Raw genomic sequence first — 25,499 nt, 5'->3', positions numbered from 1 at the left:
TGCTCCACAGGCAGAAAAGAGGAAGTACCAATCTACTCCTCAATCTTTATACTTCTGTTTACATTAATACATAACTGTCTTACATTACCACATAAGACAGGAAGCCAGTTGGCTCATGGGAAATGTAATTTCAAGGAGCCCTAAATGTCCATAGGAAGTTTAGATTAGGGACCTCAAAATTAGTTCAAGGATTCCCAAATTTCCAATATCATAGTCACCAGAGACAGAGAGAGCAAACTTTTCCTCTTTCTTCATTTATTCCTCTCTCTCATTTCTAGTTCATATTCAGAGTCATGTATGGATCAGATTCAGAGGTCACACTCCCATGAACTATGCTAGGTGAAATAAGTGACACAAACTGATGCATTCTCAAAGAGACTCAAGTGACCTAATGTATACAATGATTTCCTTCACACAGTCCTGACTTCTGAGTCAAATGGTTGGCAGGAGATGAGGTCAAGTTTGTGACTTCAGAAGAGTAAATTTCCTTCAAACAAGACAGAGCCAGATCCAGACAAAAGAGCAACATCTCTAGGCCAGTCTCCCAGGGTTATGCCTTCTCTTCAGGGTAGACCTTTTCATTCTGCCCTAAAGGAAATGGTGTAGAGGGAAGAGGCTTGCTTTGCTTGTCACCTTTGGAGATTGTGGTAAATGACAGTCTGAACTGCCAAGATTTGAGGGACAATCTAAGGGAGGCATGGAAAGAGGAATAGACGTTTCCACTTTCAGTTCAAACTGGAAAAATGAATAATCTGAACTAAGGGGTTCATTTTACAGATATCAGAGCAGTCACTGGGATGTATAGACAAAATATGTACTTGCAAAATATATTTGCAGTACCAGATCTTAAACTGTACTATAAAGTGGTGGTCATCAAAAAAAAAATGGTACTGGCTAAGAGACAGAAGGGTGGATCAGTGGAATAGACTAGGGATAAATGATCTCAGCAAGCTAGTGTTTGATAAACACAAAGATCTCAGTTTTGGGGACAAGAACTCACTATGTGACAAAAAATTTTGGGAAAATTGTAAAACAGTATGGGGCAAATTACGTTTAGATCAACATATTACACCCTATATCAAGATAAATTCAAAATGAGTAAATAACTCAAATATAAAGAGTGAAGTCATTAATAAATTGGGTGAACATAAAATAATATATCTGTCAGATCTTTGGGAAAAGAAGGAATTTAAGACCAAACAAGAGATAGACAACATTAGAAAAAGTAAAATTAATGACTTTGATTATATCAAATTTAAAAGTTTTTGTAAAAGCAAAACAAATACATCCAAAATTAGAAGGAAAGCAACAAAATGGGAGAACATTTTTATAACAAAACCCTCTGACAAAAATTTAATTTCCCAAATACATAAGGAACTAAGTCAAATTTACGAAAATAAATCAATCCATTCCTGAATTAATAAATGGGCAAGGTACATGAATAGTTTTCACAGGATGAAATCAAAACTATCAATAAGCACATGAAAAAGTGTTCTAAATCCCTCCTAATTAATGGAATGCAAATTAAAACAACTCCGAGGTACCACCTCACGCCTAGCATACTATTGAACCCCATTGCCTAGCCTTTACCTCTCTTCTGCCTTAGAACCAAAACACTGGTTCTAAGGCAGAAGGTAAGGGTTGAAAAAAAAAAAAAGAATACTCTCATGCCATAAGAAATGATGAGCAGAATTATTTCAGGAAAACCTGGAAAGATCTACATAAACTGATGCATGGTGTAGTGAGCAGAAATGAGAACACTGAAACTAATAACAGCAATATTGAATGATCAGCTATGAAACACTTAGCCTTTTCTAAGACAGACAACTATCCAAGTCAATTCTGAAAGACGTATGATAAAGAATGGTATTCACTTCCAGAGAAAGAACTGATGGAGTCTGAAAGCAGATCAAAGCATATTATTTGTCACTTTATTTGTATGTGTTTTTACTTTTATATGAGGGGTTTTACTTTTATATGAGTCTTCTCTCACAACATGGCCAATATGGAAATATATTTTGCAAGATCATACATGTATAACTCAGACCAAATTGCCTACTATCTCAGGGAAGTTAGAAGGAAGGAAAAAAGGGAGATAATTTGGACATCATAATTTTGGAAATGTGTTTAAAAGATTGTTCTTACATGCAATTAGAAAAAATAAAATATAAAAAGAATTGAAAACTAAAATAGCAGCATAATGGGAAATTGATCTAAGAGTATCTTACCATTACTTTCATAAGGTCAATATCTCAATCTTCCTGGGTCCTACATGCAACTGTAAAATTTTTACCTCTCAAAAATGCATTGAGCAACTCAAGACAGTTCTCTTGAATGATGAGCAATAATCAAACACAGATGGTTACACCTACATTCAAGACAGAGAAAATCCAATTACATTTCCAACTCACAAAGTGAGTGCCATTGCTTTAGTGGAAGACTTTAAAATAAGGCCCAATCACTTTGGGGTCAGAAAAAGAGTTAATAAATAACAATAAATAATATTTTTCACTAATTATGAAATGCACACAATTTTCCTCAGTTGCTTTCTTTTTTTGGCTCTTCTCATTTTACTTTTCAAAATTTCATGTATGTCTTTCCTTGCTTTTCAAAAATTAACCTGTGCAGCATTTCATTTTTATGTATATACATATTTTGATGTAACAACTAATCATTAAACAAGACCTTCATTAGTCATCTAGATTCTTGTACCTCCTTCTTTCATAGAGCTGATAAGAAACTTATCAGGAAAAATTCAGCATCAGAGACTACATCTCCCAGGAGTCTCTACCATAGCTTCCTCAGACACCTCCCACATCTTTTGTGGGAGGTGTCTGAGAAAGTATATAAAGAAGAGAGAGTGGGGATTTTGGCGAGCCATTTTTGGAGAAGAGAGGAGAGCCTTTTGCCCCAAAGAGCTTTGATCCCAGTTAACTGCTGGAGATCTAACTCCTAGCTTTTCCAAACCTTTTCTTTTACTAAACCCTAAAAAAAACCCAGTTAAATATCCCTATGGTTTAGTCTGATATTGTTCTGCTCTGAAGGGCTTGGATGATTTTCCCCACTGGGGCTGGGGGCTACCCTGGCATATTTCCCTACCTCCTTTTCCCTTCCTTTCTCCCATCATCATCATCCTTCCTTTTTCAATAAAACATATTCTGGAGACCCAGATCAGACACTGAGCCTGCTTGCTGCCTTACTGTCTACCAGTAAATTAAAAAAAAATTCCCTGCCCAAAACCTAGCAGAGCAGGGGTCTCTTCTCCTACTAAGCAATTTCAACCCCTGCCAGGCTCCTCTGGCTCATCAGGGGTTCCTGTTTTTCTTTGCCCCTACACTCAGCCCAGGAACCTTGCCTTAATCCTCCTCACCCCTACTAGAGCTAAAACCCAGCAGGGGGTCTCACTAAAAAAAAAAACAACAGCAGGGGTCTGGAAAAAGCCCCAGTCCTTCTCTCACTTCCACCCACCCCAGCTTACTTCTAAAAACTCCCTAACTGCCCCCTAACTTACCTGCCTGGCTCCAATCTCTCCTTCTGGAGCAATTTTGCCTTTAAAGAGGCAACACTAACCCCCCCCCCAAAATAAAACTCAACTTATCTTGGTTTCTGGCACCTCAGAGTGCTGGGTTCCTTTAATACCAACCCTTACCCACAGTTCTTTTCCCTAGTCCCACCCTCCCACCAGCAATTTTCTCCTCCCCCTGTATTACTGCCCCTTGGCCTCTAGAGGCCAGCACTGAGCACTCAGTATTTTCCCCCCTTTTACCTGCTGAACTGCAGGGCTGCCTTTCTGCCACTGAAGGGCAGCACCAATAACAAATATATAGATAGCAGGAAAAAAAACAACAACTTTTTTTTCCCTTGCAACTAAAAACAAATAAATAAATAACCAAAACAAAACCTAAATAAATAAATGAGTGAACAGATAAAGAAATAAATAAAACCCATGCAACTTCTATATAGGAAAGCCTTTTGGCTTTTGCCAAATTGGAAAACTAAGGTTTCTGAATGGCTCTTTTTCCTAATGCTGGTAGGAAATCTTCTTTTCCTATTCCTTACTATTAAGACACTAAAGGATACAAATCAGAAAAGCAAAAATCTAAGCAGCAGTACAAATTCAATTAGAAAATTTAAAACACTCTTTGTACAGTCCAGTGAAAAAGGAGGATTCAATCCAACTGCCTAATTCAAATTTTATGAGCCTGTTCCCAAACTACTCAGAGTGGAAAATCCTATTTCTTCTGCAATAGAGGCAGAGACTCATCTAAAATGGCCCAAAATTCTCCCTCTGGCCCTATTTTATCTCAGAAGCCAACCCAGAGGTGATTTATTCATCTCACCATTTGAGATGCAATTCAGACATCCATCTATTCAGGCTCAACCATTTACCCCTGCCTATACTTCATTGTTAGGAGGGGATACAACCATTGCCACATATATCAAACAATTACAAACAAAGTTTTGAGAACTCCACAACTCTGGGGCTACTGTTCAGGCAGCCCCAGAGACTTCTTGCTTCATGATTTAAATCCAGGTGATATCATGTACATAAAGAATTTCATACATATTGGGTCTACTGAATCTGCTTATGATGGACCATTTGAGATCTTATTGACTGTACCAACAGCTATTAAAATTGGGGAGAAGGACTCATGGATTCATTGCAGCCATGTAAAATAAGTACCTTCTATTGATACTGAATAACTGACTGTACCATCCTGTAATTGACTATTGACTTTATTTGTGATTTCATTATTGCTAAATCTGTACTACTATTTTGTTGTTGTTGTTGTTGTTGTTGCACTTTATTTGATCAATCCTTGAACTTGAAAGAAGAACAATTTGGTATTTCCTATATTACCTCAAAGAAAAGCTATATTAGTGACTTGTATTGATTTGATTTGCATTTTGTGCTTTTTATGAATTTTTTGTATTTTCTTCAATGTATTATTGCTTTTATACCTCCATTGTTTAATCTACCTCATTTGCACACATACTGTGGATCATGGATAAGTTAAGAGGAAATGCATCTAAATCTTTGGGTAAGAACCTTTATATTCTACCCCTCCTGTGACACACATATATATGTGTGTATATATATATGCATATCTACATGCATATGTATATATGATATATATTTTTGATTGTCACTGATTATAGGAGATATATATTTTTTAATTTTTAGCACATTTTTTATAATTGCATATGCAATTTGATTTTTTCTGAGCACATGTCATTTATCTAAATTGAAAGATTTTATGATTATTAGTGTAGTTTTACTATGTCCATTAGTTCTAAATGTAATTGCCTACCCAAAATCCTTAGACATAGTGGTTCCCAAACATTTTTGGCCTACCTCTCCCTTTCCAGAAAAAAATTACTTAGTGCCCCTGGAAATTAATTTTTTTTAATTTTAATAGCAATTAATAGGAAAGATGAATGCGCCTGTGGCCATCACCTCCCCTCTGGACCCACCAAGGGGCGGTGGCATCCACTTTGGGAATTACTGCCTTAGACTATTGAAACTGTCATTGGTATTTAAATATTATGGGACTTTACTTAGTACATATATGTCTGATTCAAAGAAACGGGATCAACAACGGAGCACAGATTTCATCTCTACAGTGCCAAAGAAACATGCACTTAACCTGATTGATGCCAAAAGACCACACACGTCAAAAAGAGAAACCAATGCTACTAGGATTCCTGAGACTTCAAAGCCAATAACAAAAGGACTTGAACCTAGTGTGAGACTCAAGGTTGTGGCATTTAACATATATTAAGATACAGGATTCCTTGTACTACACTCCTTGTGAAATTTATATCAAGTACCTGACAATTGGCTGTTCTGGCTCCATATTCTATCCCTGAGAAATGACAATGAAACAAGAAAAGATTAAATATCAGAACAAGGAATAAATAAAAATCTAGTCCTTTTTTCTAACTTTCTTGCTATGGCAGTTGACTGTGGTCCTGACTGCTAAGAGGGTAAATGTGATTTTCATGTTTCTTTCTATCCTCCTCAGGAGGGAATGTATTTTTTTTTTCATATTAAAGTCTAGGTTATTTTAGTGAAAGAGATTTGCTGCCTCCTGGAATCCAGATTAAGACACCCATGGAGACTGCAGGATGCTCCAGGAGTTCCAGAGGAAAACTACATGTGCGAAATTTGACCTTTGGAGAGTTAAAAATTAATTTGTCTTGTTAAAATTCATTTGTTTTATTTAAGTGTATTTGTTTTATACATATGTGTGTATATATACATAGGCATATGTATATATTTTTTTGAAAGAAGCGGACTGCATCATGATTTTTTTTGTACAAAGGTGCCAAGTATTTGTTTTTCCTTTGTTGTAAGGGAATAGAGTCAGGGATCAGACTCCTCAAAGTTGCATGGATCATCCCATCCCCCACTTTGTTAACTCCAACTAGTCAAAGAGAACAAAGGATTCCCTTTTCAGGAGTGTGAACTCAAAGATAACCAAGAATTCCCCCCCCACACTTTGTCTTCCCTCAGGCTCTATCCACAACATTCCTTCAGAACCCCTTCTCTCCTCTTGCCCTAAACAGAGGCAACTCCAGCTCAGTTATGTCTCCTCTCCTTCCTCTACTCTTGCTCCCTTCCCTCCTCCCTTCCCACTGCCATCACAGAAGCTGAGATAAATATTTTCCTGCCTCCCCTGGTTTAGGTTGGGGCTCAGGACCCTCTCTTGTTCTCTGTCTGTGTCTCTAGGTCTTAGTCTCTCTGAGTCTCTGTGTTCCTTTGTCTCTGACTGCCTCTTTTCCAATCTTTCACTCTTCATGACTCAGTTCCTGATGAGGTCCCTATATTGGGGGGGGGGGAGAAGTATTGTAGGGTGTCACATGACAGAGGGAACATTATAGAGGCCAAAACAAGGGGAAGAATGACCCATATCACACACACACATTCTCAACACACATATATAAACACAGCACATAAAAACACACATGAGCATATCCTGCAAGATAATACGTATGAGCACACATAGGCAATGAATCGTAATCTCTTCTGGAACACTCAGATTGTAAAATGTAGCTCACCCTGGAATCCTCCAGAATCTATGACCTCACTCTTTTCCCTGGAGTTTTAGGGCCCATATTAACCTCATGGAGTCAGGGCAGCCTCAGCTTCTCTCAGTATGGCTTATGTCATGAGCATTACATAAAGGAAATCTAATTAAACAGCCCCTCATTTATATTACCTTAGTTACACTCAGAAACAATTTTGACAATTATTTTCTGACATTTTAGGAGTCAGATTTTTCACCCTACCCCACCCTGAGGCAGTAAATACTTTTAATTTTTTTTTTTAAACAACCCTTACCTTCCATTTTAGAATCAATACTGTGTAATGGTTCCAAGGCAGAAGAGTGGTAATGGCTAGGAAATAGGGGTTAATTGACTTGCCCAGAGTCACACAGCTAGGAAGTGTCTGAGGTAAGATTTGAACCCAGGACCTTCCATCTCTGGTCCAACTCTCGATCCACTGAGCCACTCAGCTGTCCCCTCAGCAAAGTCTTAATATGTTTCAATAGAGCAGGTCTTCTTTCCTCATCTGCATTCAGAATTACAGAACCTCAGACTCCACTATCTTCTCCAGGAGAGAATGAAAATCCTTAGTTTCATTTCCATAAATATTGTATGAAGATCAAGAATCTGAGATAACAGATAACAGGCCCCATGGGCAATTATCTTGTCTCCTGTCTAAACTGAAGGACAGAGAACGTTCAGAGGTAGCCAACGATTCTGGGAAATGAAAGTAGAATGAGGATAATGGACTTGTGTCATACTAAGACATCCTTCTGATATCTCTGACCCCAAGCAAGAATTTCAAGATAATTAACTGCAATGCATACACCCTATTTCCTACATCAGTTATCTTTAGGTTGAGGTCTGGGTAACTTACTACTCTTGGAGTAAAAAAATAGAAACTTTCTCCTTTGTTAGCTGTGAGCAGAAGATAAGCATCTATGAGCAAGCACTCTGTTCCTGTCTTTGAGCTGTAATGGACTGGTGTTATAGGAGAGAATGGAATGTCATCTAGTGGCATTTTGTGACTGATACTGCCACCACTGATTTTGCTGAAATTTCCTCTAAGTTTTGACCTTTTCTTTTAGATCCACTAGAGAAATCTGTCCTATCGAGTATGAATGGGTTGTCATGGGTCACTAAAGACCTCTTTCCCTCTGAAGACACATCTGGGTCTCTCCTGAAAAAGAAATGAGGCTGAAATACAAAGACAAAATCTAAGGATTTGAGGGTTTTAAAATGAGGGAGGGCAATTCTGCATTAAGATGACTGAAGAGTAGTTGCAGAACTCTTACCTTCCCCACCACCAACCTGTATGATATCTCAAAAGAACAAGAAAACCAAATTCAGATGAATAAAGGAATTCCACAACAGGGAGCAACATCAAAGGTACATGGGATTTGGGCATTTCCATGCTACAAGTGGTGAATTAGTTCCCACCAAAATGTGAGCTGATAAACCCACACCCACCCCAACTATGGTGCTAGAGTCCCATCCAGCAAGCCAAAATTAAAGTGGTGTGGGGCAATATCTAAGTTCTTGGCAGCTGATTAAGAGCACCACTGAGAGCACCTAGAACTGAATCCCCAGAAGGCTGAAGAGTGTGCATCTTGGGCACGGAGAGGGCAGTGGGGCTGGGCCAGCACACAGCATAAAACTTGCAGACTCAAAAAGTAGCCTCAGGCAAAAACCACTGGGTAGCTCCATACACAGAAAGCTGGCCCTCTTCAGTCAGACTTCTGAGGGAAGCAAAAACCAGGACAGTAATACTAGCAATGCTCAAGAAATACCAATCACCAAAAGGAACTAGAGAAAAGCACTGATTCTGGATAATTTTTACATAGAAAAAATCCAGAGCACAGAGGAGACAGCAGTGGAGGACAAACAAGTAAACACATCCAAACCCTCCCCCAAAAAATGAAAATTGGACACAAGCTCTTGAAGAATTCCAATCCAAGATCATGAGAGAATTGGAATAGGTTTGGCAAGAAAAGAGGGAAATTGTTCAAAAAGAAAATGATAACTTAAAAGGCAGAATTTCACAACTGGAAATTGAGGTTCAGAAATCAAATTAAATGATAAGCAAATTGAAGACCAAAAATGACCTTCTGGAAGCCATCGAGAGCCAGAAAGACCAGACAGAAAAGGAAAACCAAAAGATTATAACTGAAAACAAGTCTTTAAAGACTAAAATTGGGAAAGCAGAAGCCAATAATCTCACAAGACAGCAATAATTAATAAAGCAAACTCAAAAGACTGACAAAATAGAAGGAAACATGAAATATGTCATTGACAAGATGACAAAGAAAACAGAAGATACAATTTGAGAATCATTGGTCTCCATGAAAAAACCAGAGACAAATGGAAATCTTGACATAATCCTACAAGAAATTATCCAAGAAAACTTCCATAATGTCATTGAACAAAACAAACATTGAAAGAGCCCATAGAATACCCTCTATACTAAATTCTCAAAGGACAACCCCCAGGAATGTAATAGGTAAAATTCAAAAGCTTCCAAAAGTTAAGGAGAAATTATTACAAGAAGCCATAAAGAGACATTTCCGATATCAAGAAACACCAATCAGAATTACACAGGATCTTGCAGCTTCCACACTACAAGACCACAAGGCTTGGAATATTACATTCAGAAAGGCAAGAGAATTGGGTCTACAACCAAGTATCATCTACCCATCAAAACTGACTATACTTCCAGGGGAAAGTATGGTGTTGTGAGGAAGATTAGTTATTGATTAAGTATTAATGTTAACTTAGCAGGAAGCCCGGAGCATTCTATGATGGAATGAAGGAGGAGGAAGTAGGTGCCTTGTGCCCTGAGAGAGAGACTCCATTAGTGGTGGGCATAAACTTTTGCCAGCACAGGGAGATCTCAGACCCTGCTTCCTCATTTCCTTGGGATCCTGAGTGGATGTGGATTTCCAGCAACAACAGAACAGCACCAAGAAGAGGAGAAGTTTGGGACCTTGTGGACAGTTTCTCAAACACACTCTTTCTTCTTGGATATCTTGGACCACCTAGGATTTTGGCATCCTGTGAACCTCTTTGGAAAGCTGTGAGAACCCTCAAAGCCACCCCTCTGATCCATAGCTGTGCTGATTCAAGCCTGGCTGGTACCAGGATTGATTCAGTCTTCTAGAGACTCCACTACTCTTTGGGCCCTGCCTCTTAAATCACTTAGATGAGAGTAGAATAAGTCCTCCCATTGCCCTGTGGTTTTGCCCTTTAGATTTTAAGTATAGAAATCCCTTTCCCACCTTTTAGTTAAACATAATTAAAGCTGGTAAACCCCTTTTACCTTACCTGCTTGTTTCTAGACTCTGGCCTACAGAGAGCAGGGTGACAGTTAAGATCAACTGTCATTCCTGTGATAAATCCAGTGAACTCCTTATCCTGGTCCAGTCTCTCCTAAAACCCAGTGTGTGTACCCACAACTATTTAGATTATATTTTAACATCCCTGGTGCCCTCCATTACCTATATTTTCTACAATGGGCATTCAACAGGATAGAAGATTTCCACATATTTATAAAGAAAAGACCAGAACTAAGTGGAAAGTTTGATATCCAACCACAAAAATCAAGAGAAACATGAAAAAGTAAATAAGGAGAGGGGAAAGGAAAAAAAAACCTTTTTAAAAAAGTTTCTTCTTTAAGGGCTTCAATAAAATCAAATGACTTGTATTCCTATATGAAAAAAATATTATATATAACTTAAAAATTGTATTCACTATTATAGTAATTAGAAGAACTATACATAGGGAAAGTTTGGGTTTAAGTGGTTTAAGATGATGTGCAAAAAAAGAGAAAGAAGAAGGGCAGGGGAATAGAAGATGGCACCAAGAGAAACTTAAAAGAATAAGAAAAATAGGATGATCTATACCACACAAAGAGCCGTATAGGAAGGAGAGGGGAAGAATACGATTATAAGAAGGAAAAGAAGAGAGTGTTAATAGGTAATATGTAAAACTTAATCTCAGTAAAATCATTTCTGATATGGAATAGCAGCTAGATCCATTTGGGGTACCAAATTCTATTTTACCCTACAGGGAAAGTCGGAAGGGAAAAACCAAGGGAGGGAGTGGGAGAGGGAGTACATAAAGGAAGGGAAAAAGAGCGAGGTGAGAATTTAATAGACCCTAAAAAATAACAAGAAGAGAACAAAAAGTGAGGGGGTATGAAGGGAAGTAAAATAAGGGTCGGAATTAGAGGGACTGATTAAAAGAAAACCACTGGTTTAAAAGGAAATAGCAAAAGAAGAAAGGGCAGGACAAGGAGAAGGAATCAAAATGTTGGGGAATACATAGTTGATAATGATTTCTCTGAATGTGAATGGGATGAACTCACCTTTAAAGAAGAAAGCAAATAGAGTGGATTAGAAACCAAAATCCTACCATACGTTATCCACAAGAAACACACATGAGGCAGGTAGACATACATAGAGTAAAAATTGAAGTCTGGAAGCAAAATTTATTGGGCTTCAACTGAGAAAAAGAAGGCAAGAGTTGCAATCATGATTTCTGGTAAAGCCAAAGTAAAAATAGATCTGGTTAAAAGAGATAGGGAAGGTAATTACATCCTGATAACAGGCAGTATGGAAAATGAAGAAATATCAGTACTCAACATGTATGCACCAAATGGTTTAGCATCAAAATTTCTAAAGGAGAAACTGGGGGAGCTCAAGTAGGAAATAGTTATTAAAACAATACTAGTAGGAGACCTAGACCTTCCCATATCAGATCTAGATGAATCAAACCAAAAAAATAAGAAAGAGGTAAAAGAGGTAAATGTAATGCTTAAAAAAATTGAGTTAATAGATTTATGTAGAAAAATAGTGACAAAATGTAATACATGTTCTCCTCAGCAGCACACAATATATTCTCAAAGACTGATCATGCACTAGGGCATAGAAACATAGCAAACAAATGCAAAAGAGCAGAAATAATAAATGCAACCTTTTAAGATCATAATACAATAAAAATAATTAGTACGGGTATATGGATAGACAAATCAAAAATTAATTGGATATTATATAATGCGATTCTCCACAATCAGCTAAAGAACAAATCATAGAAACAATAATTTCATAGAAGAGAATGACAATGATGAGACATCCTACCAAAATCTGTGGGATGAAGCCAAAGCCATAATCGGGGAGAAATTTATATCCTTGACTCCTGTTACAAAGAAGGACAAAAATGTTGATAATGGGGAGGAATAAAGGGTGAAGGTGAGTAATAAAGGGGATAGCTGAGTCAAGGGATGAATGGATTGTATATAGGAAGGTAAGGAAATGAATGAAGTATAAGAAGGGCTGCTCAAACAGGCTAATCACTGAGGCTAGAGACAGAGGATACAGGGAGGAAACAAGCTGGATCCTTCAGGCAGGGAAAGTATCTCTATGATACAAGAGAAATGAGCTAAGCCAGAAATGTTTAGATCTGGCTGGAGGGTTTTCTCTTCTTAATTTCTAAAGTCCCTGGAGGAGGAGTCAAAGGCTGCTCCCTGCCAGTGAAACTAAATGACTACAGGAAGACTCAACTGGGTACATCCTGCCCAAGATGGATGCCTGCATTGCACTCCATATATTAACAAATTAGGGAGGGCAAAAGTCAATGAACTGGGCATGCAAATTAAAAACTAGTAAGTGAACAAATTAAAAATCTCCAGATGAAAACTAAATTAAAAATCATAAAAATTAAAGGAGAAATTAATAAAATCAAAAGGAAAAGAACTATTGAATTAATAAATAAGACAAGAAGCTGGTACTTGGAAAAATAAATCAGAATTACAAAGTAGTGGTCAATTTAATTAAAAAAGGAAAGAAGAAAACCAAATTAACAGTATCAAAGATGAAAAGAGAGACCTAACCTCTAATAAAGAGGCAATTAAGGCAATCATTAAAACTATTTTGCCCAATTATATGGTAATAAGTATAACAACCTAGTTGATATGGATGAATATCTACAAAAAAATAAATTGCCTAGATCAGTGACTCAAAAAGTGAGTGCCACTTCCCCCTGGTAGTTGCTGCAGCAATCCAGGGGGGCAGTGATGGCCACAGATGAATTTATCTTTCCTATTAATTGCTATTAAAATTTTTAAAAAATTAATTTTCAGGGCCCTAAGTAATATTTTTTTCTGGAAAGGGTAGGCCAAAAAAGTTTGGGAACCACTGGCCTAGATTAACAGCAGAAGAAATAGAATACTTGAATAATCTCATATATAAAGAAAAGAAATTACACAAGCCATCAAAGAACTTCCTAAGGAAAAAATCACAGGACCAGATGGATTCACAAGAGAATTCTATCAAAACTTCAAAGAACAACTAATCCCAATACTACACAAACTATTTGACATAATAAGCAAAGGAGTTCTACCAAATTCCTTTTATGACTCAAATATGGTACTGATCCCAAAGCCAGGTAGATCAAAAACAGAGAAAGAAAAATACAGACCAATCTCCTTAATGAACATAGATGCAAAAATCTTAAATAGAATTCTAGCAAGAGATCATGAGGGTTATTCATTATAGATGAGATACATACCAGGAATGCAAGGATGGTTCAACATTAGGAAAACCATTCACATAAATGACTATTTCAACAAGAAAACCAACAAAAATCACATGATTATTACAAAACATGTTGAAAAAGCCTTTGACAAAATACAACACCCATTCCTGTGGAAAACACTAGAAAGTATAGGAATAGAAGGGCCTTTCCTAAAAATAATAAATGTTATATATCTAACACCATCAATAAGAATCATCTACAATAGTGAAAAATTAGAAGCATTCCCAACAAGATCAGGAGTGAAACGAGGATGCCCATTACCACCTATATTATTTAACATTGTACTAGAAACACTAGCAGTAGCAATTAGAAAAGAAAAAGAAATTGAAGGTATTTAAATAGGCAATGAAGAGACCAAGTTATCTCTATTGTAGATGATATGACGGTCTACTTAAAAAATGCTAGAGAATCAACCAAAAAACTAGTGGAAATAATCAACAACTTTAGCAAAGTTGTAGGATACAAAATAAACCCACATAAATCATCAGCATTTCTATATATTTCCAAAACATCTCAGCAGCAAGAGCTAGAAAAAGTAATTCCATTTAAAATCACCCTAGACAATATAAAATACTTAGGAATCTATTTGCCAAGACAAATACAGGAATTATAAGAAAACAAAACACTTCCCACACAATTAAAGTTAGATCTAAACATTGGAAAAACATTGATTACTCATGGTAGGATGAGCTAACCTAAAAAAATGACCATCCTACCCAAATTAATTTACTTATTTAGTGCCATACCTATAAAACTAACAAGAAAATTTTTTACTGAATTAGAAAAAAAATATGACAAAGTTCATTTGGAAGAACAAAAGATCAAGAATATCAAGGGAAATAATGAAAAAATGTGAAGGAAGGTGGCCTAGCAGTACCAGATCTTAAACTGTACTATAAAGTAGTAGTCATCAAAATAATATGGTACTTGCAAGGAAACAGAAGGGAGGATCAGTGGAATAGACTTGGAGTAAGTGACCTCATCAAAAGAGTATATAATTAACTCAAAGAGCCCAGCTTTGGGACAAAAACCTACTATTTGATAAAAACTGCTCAGAAAATAAGAAAAGAGTATGGGCAAGATTAGGTTTAGATCAACATCTCACATGCTATACAAAGATAAATTCAGAATGAGTGAATGATCTGAATATAAAGAAGGAAACTACAAGTAAACTATGTAAGCACATAATAGTATACTTGTCAGATCTTTGGGAAATGAAAGGTTTTAAAACCAAGCAAGAGTTAGAAAAAATTACAAAATGTAAAATAAATAATTTTGATTACATTAAATTAAAAAGGGTTTGTACAAACAAAACCAATGCAACCAAAATAGAAAGGAAGCAATAAATTGGAGGAAAAATCTTTATACAAAAAAAACTCTGACAGAGGTCTAATTGCTCAAATATATGGAGCTAAATTAATTGTACAAAAAAAAATGAAGCCATTCACCAATTGATAAATGGGTAAGGGACATAAATAGGCAATTTTCAGATAAAGAAATCAAAACTATCAACAAACACTTGAAAAAATGTTCTAAATCTCTTATAATTAGAGAAATGAGAATCAAAACAACTCTGAAGTACCACCTCACACCTAGCAGATTAGCTAACATGATAGCAAAGGAAAGTGGTGAATGTATGAGGGGAGGTGGCAAAATTGGGACATTAATGAATTGCTGGTGGAGTTGTGAACTGATCCAACCATTCTAGAAGGCAATTTGGAACTATGCCCAAAGGACTGTAAAAGAACACCTGCCCTTTGATCCAGCCATACCACCTCTGGGTTTAAGTGATCATAAGGAAAAAGACTTGTATAAAAATATTTATAGTCACACTATGGTGGCAAAAAATAGGAAAATGAGAGAATGTCCTTCAATTGGGGAATGCCTGAACAAATTGTGGTATCTGTTGGTGATGGAATACTATTGCGCTCAAAGAAATAATGAACTGGAGGAATTCCATGTGAACTGGAATGACCTCCAGGAATTGATGCAGAGTGAAAGGAGCCAGGAGAACATTATACACAGAGGCTGATACACTGTGGTACAATCGAAAATGACAGACTTCTCTACTAGCAGAAATGCAAGAAAACAGAGCAAGGCTGAGGGACTTATGAGAAAGAAAACTAGCCACATTCAGAGGAAGAACTGTGGGAGGAGAAACACAGAAGAAAAACAACTGCTTGAACACATGGGCTGATGGGGATATTATTGGGGATGTAGATGCTAAACATTCACCCTAATGCAACTATCAATAATATGGAAATGGGTCTTGATCAATGATACATGTAAAACCCAGTGGAATTGTGCATCAACCACAGAGGGAGAGGGGGATGTGTGAGGGAGAGAGAAAGAACATAAATCATATAACCATGGGAAAATATTCTAAATAAAAAATTTTATAAATAGAATAAAATGACGGAGGGGGCAACTTATTTCAAAAATATTTCCTTGCCAGAATATTGACCAAGAAGGCAGGAGACATGGAATATTATTAGGCCTGCATTCTAAAAAGTGTTTAACAATTTAGAATAATATATAAACCAATGAGACTGATCTTCCTCATATTTGATTTGGGGTGATGACTCTAATTCAAGGTGTTAGTGATTCCTCCTTGCTTGGTGTCATGACAGAATCTTATTAACCTAAAATATTCTTTTACTAAAGAATTTACAAAAATATTATGTCACAAGTAAGTTGGTCATGCTTCCTGGAAAAGATGTTTAGAGAGGTCCTTGCAATTTGTCCCTGAATTGTTAGCAAACCATTATCTTTTGTGCTGCTATTCAATTAGTGGTGCATTGATATCTTGGACAAGTCTATTAGCCAACATCTCTTCATGGCTTTGTTAGCATTTTGTAGTTTGTTTCTTTGATTCNATACTTTTGATTTCTTTACCTGAAAATTGCCTATTCATGTCTCTTGCCCATTTATCAATTGGGGAATGGCTTGATTTTTTATACAATTGCTTTAACTCCTTGTATATTTGAGTGATTAGACCCCTGTCAGAGTTTTTCGTTATAAAGATTTTTTCCCAATTTGTTGTTTCCCTTCTGATTTTGACTACATTGTTTTTGTTTGTACAAAAACTTTTTAGTTTAATATAATCAAAACCATTTAATTTACATTTTGTAATTTTCTCTAACTCTTGCTTGGTTTTAAAGTCTTTCCTTTCCCACAGATCTGACAAGTAAACTATTCTGTGTTCACTTAACATGTTTATAGTTTCCCTCTTTATATTCAAGTCGTTCACCCATTCTGAATTTATCTTGGTGTAAGGTGTGAGATGTTGATCTAGACCTAATCTCTCCCATATTGTTTTTTTGATGAAAACTTCTTCATCTTTTCTATACCATGGCCCTAGCCTATGTTTCAGTATCAGTTCAGATCAGGGATCTAAAGAAGAAATGTATATCTGTTATGAATTGGTCTTGATTTTTTGTGATCATTTTTTGTTTTTTTCTTATTATTTTTAACCTACTAAAGTACCTTCCAAGAGCAAAGTACCACAAGAACAAGAATGTGGATGAAATTATCAGCCTCCATTTTAAATGACTCACTTATGATATGAGATTCACCATTTGTTATGCTTTTTAATATCTTGGTTTTTCTAATTACCTATAAAAACATCTTTAACCTTAGTGTTTTTTTTTATTTTGACCTCCAAATAGTGTCCTCTTCCCGTCCCTCTTCCCAGAGGAGAAAAATTGATATAGATTATACCTTTGCAGTCTCTTAAAATATATTTTCATATGAAGGAAGAAAGAGCTGGGAAAAGTTGTCTCTGAGAAAAAGCTGACTTTATTTGATGGGAAAGACAAATGAGTCAGAGATCTTCAGATTCCCCAGTTGAATATGAAATGCTGAATTGCAGAATACACACAATTTTATAGTTTCCTAACTATCCCCAGTCCCATCCTGAATAAGAAGTCTCCAAGAGCATTTCCAGTCCTCCTGGTCTCTAAGACCATTTCCTGCACTATTTCCAGATCTCCTGGTCTTTCAGATGATTTCTGGACCTCCTGGTCTCTCTGAACTTTAGACTATAACTTCTTATATGAATTGGTTTGCTATAAAATACATCATAAAGTGGATTCGCACACATTTAGGATTAACATAGTAACTTTCTTAGGCTTAACATGATTACACTCATTTAAAATTATTATAATAATACAACACACTTGAAATTATAACTCAGGTATTACCCTGGGTTGACATTCTTCAGGTTACATATACAGACTTTTGCCTAGAACTATATTTTAATTACAACTTACATGGTTACAAGATATCAAACTGAAGGGATTCCTCAGATACTATAAAGGAGGGACTGCTTTATTAAATTTCCTTTTTATACATATTCATTTTGCTGTGAAAGAAAATGTATCATAAAAGGTGAAAAAAAGAAAAAAGAATAAAATTGTTTGCTTCAATCTGCATTTAGGCTCCATCACTTCTGCCTCTGGGGGTTGAAAGCTTTGAAATTGTTCAGCCATTACACAATTGATGGACATCTCCAAAATTTCCAATTCTATGCCACCACAAAAATAGCTGTTGTAAATATTTTAATACATAGAGACCCCCTTTTTTTTTCTTTTTTCTTCTTCATCTCTTTGGGATACAGAGCTAGTAGTGCTATTACTGAGGCAAAGGTTATGCAAAGATATACAGGAATTTGAGCATAGTTCCAAACTGCTCTCCAGATCATTTCCCAAATCTAAACAAAAATGCAATAATTTCCCAGTTTTTCCACAACGACTCCAATGTTTGTCATTATCCTTTACTATACTGTTCGACAATTTGAGGTGGTATTTCAGGGTTGCTTAAGTTTGAATTTCTCTACTCAAGTGATTTAGAGTATTTTTTCATAGAATTAGAAATAGTTTTACAGACAGATAGTTGGTAAAGTGCAATGGTTTGCAGTGCAGAAGACAAGAATTCAAAGTTGGCTTCAGACACTTATTAGCTGATTGAATTAATTCCTCTTTCCCTGATTTGGGAGAGGTGAGCACACTGCTTTAAATATATCATACCTGCCACTGATGGATGTACTTACACATTCTCATGGAGCCATGAGTACAAACATACAGAAAAGCACATGCAAACACACACACACATATCAACAATGCACTATGAAATAGGATGATATAATAACTAGGCATCACTATTTTCCAGGAACATCTGCTCGGATGAGGGTCAGAGCATTTAGACGGCATAAGGAAATAAAAAGAATGAGTGAATGCCACAATGAAGTTTAGGAAACTAAAGGGGCCTCAGGAATGTCAGAGTCATGCTACCTGTCATCATCTAGGTACTTAGTGTCTTCCCTCATCCAATCCAAGCATTCCTTCCAAGTCAGGACCTCTCATAAAGCAGGGGTTCAGGGAGAAATCTTCTTCATTACATAGACCCGGAATTGTTTAAAATCTTGTCTGAGACCTTAAAATGTTAGCCAATGTGGCCATATGGAGTGGAAGTGGTCAGATCACAAGGCATTAGAGGAAGAGGAATATCAGCAAAGTCATAAGGAGATAATGAGATAATTGCCATAAGAGGATAATTTTAATACCTCTGTGTTCTGAGTGGATAGTGCTAGCATACCACAAATTACAAGGACTTATTTAAGATCTTGATTTCACTTGTTGTACCCTAAATTTCCATCCAGAGGTTCTCATAGCCCCAGCTTCAAACAAAACCCATCTCCAGGTAAGTCTCTCCAAGGACATTTCTTCACTTGAGGGTAGACCTATTACTTCTTTCCTGGAGGAAATGGTATAGAAGGGAGTAGCAGGGATACTTTGTCACCTTTGGGGATTGTGGTAAGTGACAGAGATTGGAGTCCCAGAGGGACAATTTTGAGAGAATAATAGAGGAATAAATTCTTCTTCTCTTGCCTTTCTCATTCCATTATTTCAGCATCATTTCCTTGTCCATTGCCTTCTTTGTGTCCTCTTTCAGTTGTCCCTTTCTTCTCTTTGTGTGCAATGTGTGCAATAGCACAAAAAAAATTCCTTTTGAAGAGAGTGCTGGCAAAAGAATTAATCTCTAGGGTAGTTGAGTGACTGAGTGAATTGAGAGACAGGCCCAGAGTTGGGAGGTCCTAGGTTCAAATCTGGCCTCAAACACTCCCTAGCTTTGTGACTCTTGGCAAGTCACTTCACCACCATTGCCTAACCCTTACAGCTCTTTTGCCTTGGAATCAATACACAGTGTTGATTCTAAGATGGAAGGTAATGGTTAAAAAAATAATTACTCTCAACACATACTGAAAAGCTAAATAATTTGAAATTATGGAAGGAGGTCATTTTACAGATATCAAAGCAGATTTTAGTATGTGTCAATAAAATGTGTATCTAGTTCCTGTATCTTTTGCTCATTTCAGGAATCAGTTTAACACTAACAACTCTGCCTCTCTTTTGAAAATTAGAAAGACTCAGAGTTACCAAAGAGTTTAGTAACATTTTCATGCAATCAAGAAATCTCTTTTACATCCTACAGATACTACCAGCATCACTTTGGCCTCCCTAATTTCATTTGGGGAAGGGATTAATCACTCAGGAAAAGCTGAGCAGCTCAAGATCTTGGAGTAGGAATTGGAATGGACCTCAGAGATGGTGAATGATACTCAATACACTGTGATTCTTTCTATAATAATAATTGTGTATCTTTCAAGGTTATAGACAGGAATTATATTGTCATTAAAAAGTATGACTTCTATGTTGTACATTAGTGCTATATACTGCAGTATTCATAAGGCTATCAGTTAGAAGTGGGATTCATTTTCATCTCCTTGACCCCAGAAGGTAGTCCAAGGGGAATGGCTACAATTCACTAAAGTAAAATTGTGGTTGGCTATCAGGAAATACTGTTTAACAATTCCTCTGACTCAGGATCCATGGGAAAGAGAGGGCTGCCATTTAAAATAAGAGCCAGATTGGGAAGCATATGAAAGAGGAAAATCTATTTGTATAAAATATCTCACAACTTTCTGAACCAATTCTCAAAGATTAACATACTTCTATTACAAACCCTTTCCTGATGATTCTGACCATCACCTTGCCACTGTTCAGGTGTCATCCTCAATCTCCCACTTTTCATTTTAGTTCTATCTCCCTTCTTCCATACAGACAAACACACACACACACACACACACCTTTAACCTCTTCTTTAATGTACTTCCTGTCAATTCTTCTTGACCTTTGAACTTAATATCCCAGAGATATCATAAAATGTCTAAAATAGAACTAATTGTCTCACCTCTACACAAATCCAATCATCTGCTGAACTTCCATCTTCTTATAGTGTCATCTTCAACTCCTCTCACAAACACACAATACCTAGTCATTCAATCATCAAAATTTGTTGCTTCTCTGCTCCCATCATCTCATTTATATGTATTCTTCCCTCAAATCTCAACTGAAGTTCTACTTTCTGCAAGAATCCTTTCCCAGTTCCCCTTCATATTCCTGCCTTCCCCATTTTCTTCCTGGCTTCAGTCTGTGACTACACCCAATATGTCCTGTCTATATCATGCTTGTACATACAGGATTGAATTCTACCTGCTACATTATTTTGAGACCTCCTTGAGAGCAGGAACTGTGTATGTATGTGTTTATGCACATATGCACACACATGTGTTTGTTTCTTTGTATGCAAAATTTACCACAGGTACAACTGTGGGCCTGGGGCATAGTAGTTGCTTAGAAAAGGCTGTTTGACTGGCTGACCAATAAAGGAAGCTGAGGAATGGAGAACTAATTGGTCTTCTCTGTAGAGCCCAGGAATCTCGAGTCTGATGCGGTTTGCAAAACCGACTTTCAAGAATAGTCATTACATTAAGAGGCAACATGTCTTAAGCCCTTCTTTATAAATCAATATAAATTGAATGAGTTTGCAAATGCTGTTTGAATATAAAGATATTTGTCTAATTGGCAAGGGTGATCATTGGAAGTCATGTAGTGAGCAGAGAAACACCTTTAAATGATTCAGGGGTTTCTGAATAGATGGAAGACATCAGATCCTTAAGCCCCACATTGGAAAATGCCTGAAACAAAAGATATATTCTCCCTCACAGGTTTTCCAGCCAAGATTCTCTAAATGACTGCCTCCACTTCCCTCAGATATTGAATGCATTGAGGACTGCAGGTCACCCAGTTAGACACCAGTTAAGTTGAGGGCAAGTAAGAAGAGGCAAGTCAAAAGGGAGAATAGGTAGATAGTAACACATATATGTGAGCATGTGTAGTCCTTGAAGAGTGAGGGTATGAGCATAAAAGGGTTCATTTCAATTTTAGCAAATCCTTTTTAAAGTCTACTTTTTTTAAGATGAAGATTATCATTGATAACTCCATTACACGATTTCAAACCTTAAATCTCAGGCAAAAAAGAAATCATTATTAATCTTTGGACATCAACTTGGTAGGAAGTGTCCAATGAAGGGCACCCAGATTATCTCTTTTGCCTCAGAACTTGATCATTTTTATTTAGAGTTTAAAGAAAGGCGCATTGAACATTAACAATTCAGGTGAAACAATGAATGAAGAAGAGGCAACTTTCTAACTAGAACAAGAGGAACTGGAACCATCTTTGAAAAGTCTAAAAACTGGGACAAAAGTTGAGAAGAGCTGGGCTTCTATACCCTGAACACTCAAAGAGATTGGCTCAGCTCCTTCTCCTGCTCTATCTAGTGGATGTAGGAGTTGAGGTAGGATATTTTTCTTTTCTTTTCTGTACCAGGTTCTGATTGGGTTCTCACACATGATCTCCAGATTGGCAATCAGTAAAAAATGGACAGGCAGGCAGAAGAATGAGAAGATTCAGAAAACAGGGCAATATTTAAGGAGACATTAAAGGACCTCAGCTTCTATCCAGGAGAGAATCTAATCCCTTATTTAACCCCTAACAGTGTTTAAAAAGTCTCAGCTGGCAGTGAACTCATGACCCCTCTGTCCCAGTTCTATAAGTATTCGTCTGAGACAGGCTATATTTTAGTCAAATAGAGGCTGGTGAGAGAGGCAGGAGAAAAAAAAATCAGGTATTCCTGATACAGTCTTCCCTTTGTAGCCCATAGAGCCCTGGAACTGAAAAATGGCAGAATTTCCCCAGAGTCTCTCTTAAACTGATCAGTGGGAAATCCCAGAGCCAACTTCCCTAGACTGTTGAAATGAAGGTATAATACATTGTTATTTTACATGTGGAAATGAGTGTAGTGGTACACTATTCCAATCCATGCCTAAAAAAGAATCCCATGGGCAGCCAGGTAGCACAGTGGATAGAGTGCCAGGTCAGGAGGCAGGAGTAAACATATTTGAACCTAGCCTCAGTCAGTTTCTAGCTGTGTAACCCTGAACAAATCCCTTAACCCCAACTGCCTAGCCATGACTGATCTTCTATTTTCAAATCCATACTTAGTATCAATTGTAAGAAAGAAGATAAGGGTTTTTTTTGTTTATTTTTAACCTTCACCTTTTGCCTTAGAACCAATGTTGGGTATCTGTTCCAAGGTGGAATAGCAGTTAAGTGACTTGCTAAGGGTCACCAAGCTAGCAAATGTCTGAGGCCAGATTTGAACCTCTCACATCTAAGCCTGGCTCTCAATCCACTCAGTTACTCAGCTGCCCCCCCCCCACCTTGCCTCTTTAAAAATAAAAAACTCTACCTTCCATCTTAGAATTGATTACTCTTGAACAGTCTCTCAACCACTTCCATGTCTTGGTGTCCCCAGGGTGACTGAGAGGAGCTGAGCTTTCTGAGGCTGGAACCACCCACCATGTCTGTGTCTCCCACACCTGAGCAGCAGGACTCTGTTCTTAACATCACAGTGCAGATGAGTACAAAATCGAATTTAGAGCCTGTGGCTGAGGCACATCAAGCATTTGCCCTATTCTACGTGATGGAGATCCTCTCTCTGGTCATTGCCCTGGTTGGGCTGGTGGGGAACAGCATCGTCCTGTGGCTCTTGGGCTTCCGCACCCAGAGGAGCCCCTTCTCTGTCTACGTCCTCAACCTGGCCGGGTCCGACGCCCTCTTCCTTGGTAGCTGCTTTGTATTGTGCATGTGGGATATTGTTGGAGATTTAAAGGCTCCTGTCCAGATGCTATGGATCTACATCCTACAATTGTCCCACAGTGTGGGCCTGAGCCTGCTGACTGCAATCAGCACTGAGCACTGTCTCTCTGTGCTCTTCCCCATCTGGTACCAATGTCACTGGCCCAGGCACATGTGTGTGACTGTGTGCACTGTTCTATGGGTTCTGCCAGGCCTGTTCTGGGGAGCAGTTGTGGCTCTTTGTTTCCTTCATAATCTCAACGTTTTCTACCCTGATCTGCACTGTGTCCTGTTCGGGTGGTTCGTCCTCCTCACCTGTGTGTTGTGTGTGTCCAGCCTGACCCTGGTTCTGTGGGTCCAGTGCAGCTCCCAGTACCAGAGGCCACCCCAGCTCTACCTCCTGATCCTGCTCACAGTCCTCGTGTTCCTGCTCTTTGGCCTGCCCTTTGGGATTATTCATGCAATTAGGATGTTCAGTGGCTCACCTATAATGCCTTATGGGCTCCCAATGCTCCTGACCTGTGTGAACAGAAGCACAAATCCTTTCATTTACTTTTTCCTGGGCAGCAAATGGTGCAGAAGTGGGAGGGAACCTCTCAGGGTGGTCCTCCAGAGGGCTCTGGGAGAGGAGCAGGAAGAGGGGTTTGGGGCAAGGTACACTTCCCACCCCAACACTCTGGATAAATTATCCTGAGGACAAGAACAAGATGCTCAGAGACAAGGGAGCCCATGAAATGACCCCCCTTCCCTCAGCCCTCCAATGGCAGGATCCCCTCCTCACCTTTCTATAAGAGACAAGATTCCTCCAATTCCCTTATGGTAGTTCTTGGGGTTTGAACTGTATTGAACTCTAAAGAACAAGCATTTATTAACTGCCTACTATATGCCAGAAGCTTTGCTAAAGCCTTTACAAATATCTCATTTAATCTTCACCATATCCCTGGGATGTAGGTACTCCCATGATTCCCACTTTATGGTTCAGGAATCTGAGGCAGACTGGGGTGTCAGGGATTTGCACATGGTTCAAAAGCTGGTGTTTGAAACTGGATTTAAACTCAAGTCTTCCTGACTCCAGGACCAATGCTCCCTGTTTTCAGGAACTCCTACTGGCTGGAGGCTCCAGTATTTTAGGTCCAGGAATCTGGTGTCACAAATCTACATGAGAGCCATTCCAACAAATGTCTCTGACCATGTCTGGGAAAGTAGAGAAAGAGGAAAATCATCCTCAAAGGCCCCCTGTCTCCCTGCCCTACCCTTGTCAATTTCTGTGATGGAGATCATAGAGTCAGGGATCAGAATCCTCAAGGTTCCATGAGACATGCTCCCCCACTTTGTCTCCCCTCAGGTTTGATCCACAACATTCCCTCAGGCCTCCTTCTCTCCTCCTGCCCTAAACAGAGGAGACTTTGACTCAGATATGAGCTCCTCTCCTTCCCCTACTCTTGCTCCCTTCCCTCCTCCCTTCCTACTCCCATCACAGAAGCTAAGATAAATATTTCCCTGCCTCTCCGGGTCAAGGTTGGGGCTCAGGACACTCTTGTTCTCTGTTTCTCTAGGTCTTAGTTTCTCTGAGTTTTTGTGTTCCTTTGTCTCTGACTGCAGCTATTCCCATTTTTCCCTCTGCATGACTCAGTTCCTCATGAGGTCCCTCTATGGTGGGAGGTATTGAAGGGGTATTATATGACAGAGGATGCCTTATTGAAGCCTAAATAAGTGAAAGGATGACCCAATTCACACACACATTCTCAACACCCATATATAAACACAGCACATAAAAATACACATGAACATATCATACAAGATAATACATATGAGCA

At 38.0% G+C, this 25,499-nt stretch overlaps 1 protein-coding gene across 1 annotated transcript; it reads left to right on the top strand.

Annotated features, from left to right (window-relative positions):
- Positions 1-19,317: 19,317 nt before the first annotated feature.
- Positions 19,318-24,376, top strand: LOC123232376 (mas-related G-protein coupled receptor member X4-like). The gene is made up of 2 exons (XM_044658805.1): positions 19,318-19,341; positions 23,360-24,376. The coding sequence occupies exon 2, from the start codon at positions 23,405-23,407 to the stop codon at positions 24,374-24,376; it is 972 nt and encodes a 323-aa protein (XP_044514740.1). The 5' UTR covers positions 19,318-19,341; positions 23,360-23,404.
- Positions 24,377-25,499: the final 1,123 nt, after the last annotated feature.

The sequence above is a fragment of the Gracilinanus agilis genome, chromosome 1 (genome assembly GCF_016433145.1).
Source record: "Gracilinanus agilis isolate LMUSP501 chromosome 1, AgileGrace, whole genome shotgun sequence".
NCBI classification, from domain to species: Eukaryota; Metazoa; Chordata; class Mammalia; order Didelphimorphia; family Didelphidae; genus Gracilinanus; species Gracilinanus agilis.
The sequence above is the reverse complement of the archived record's forward strand: the minus strand, read 5'-3'. Positions and strand labels throughout refer to the sequence as shown.

Bases quoted from the DNA above. Each gene is read 5' to 3' on its own strand.
- LOC123232376 (XM_044658805.1), top strand. From the start codon at position 23,405: ATGTCTGTGTCTCCCACACCTGAGCAGCAGGACTCTGTTCTTAACATC.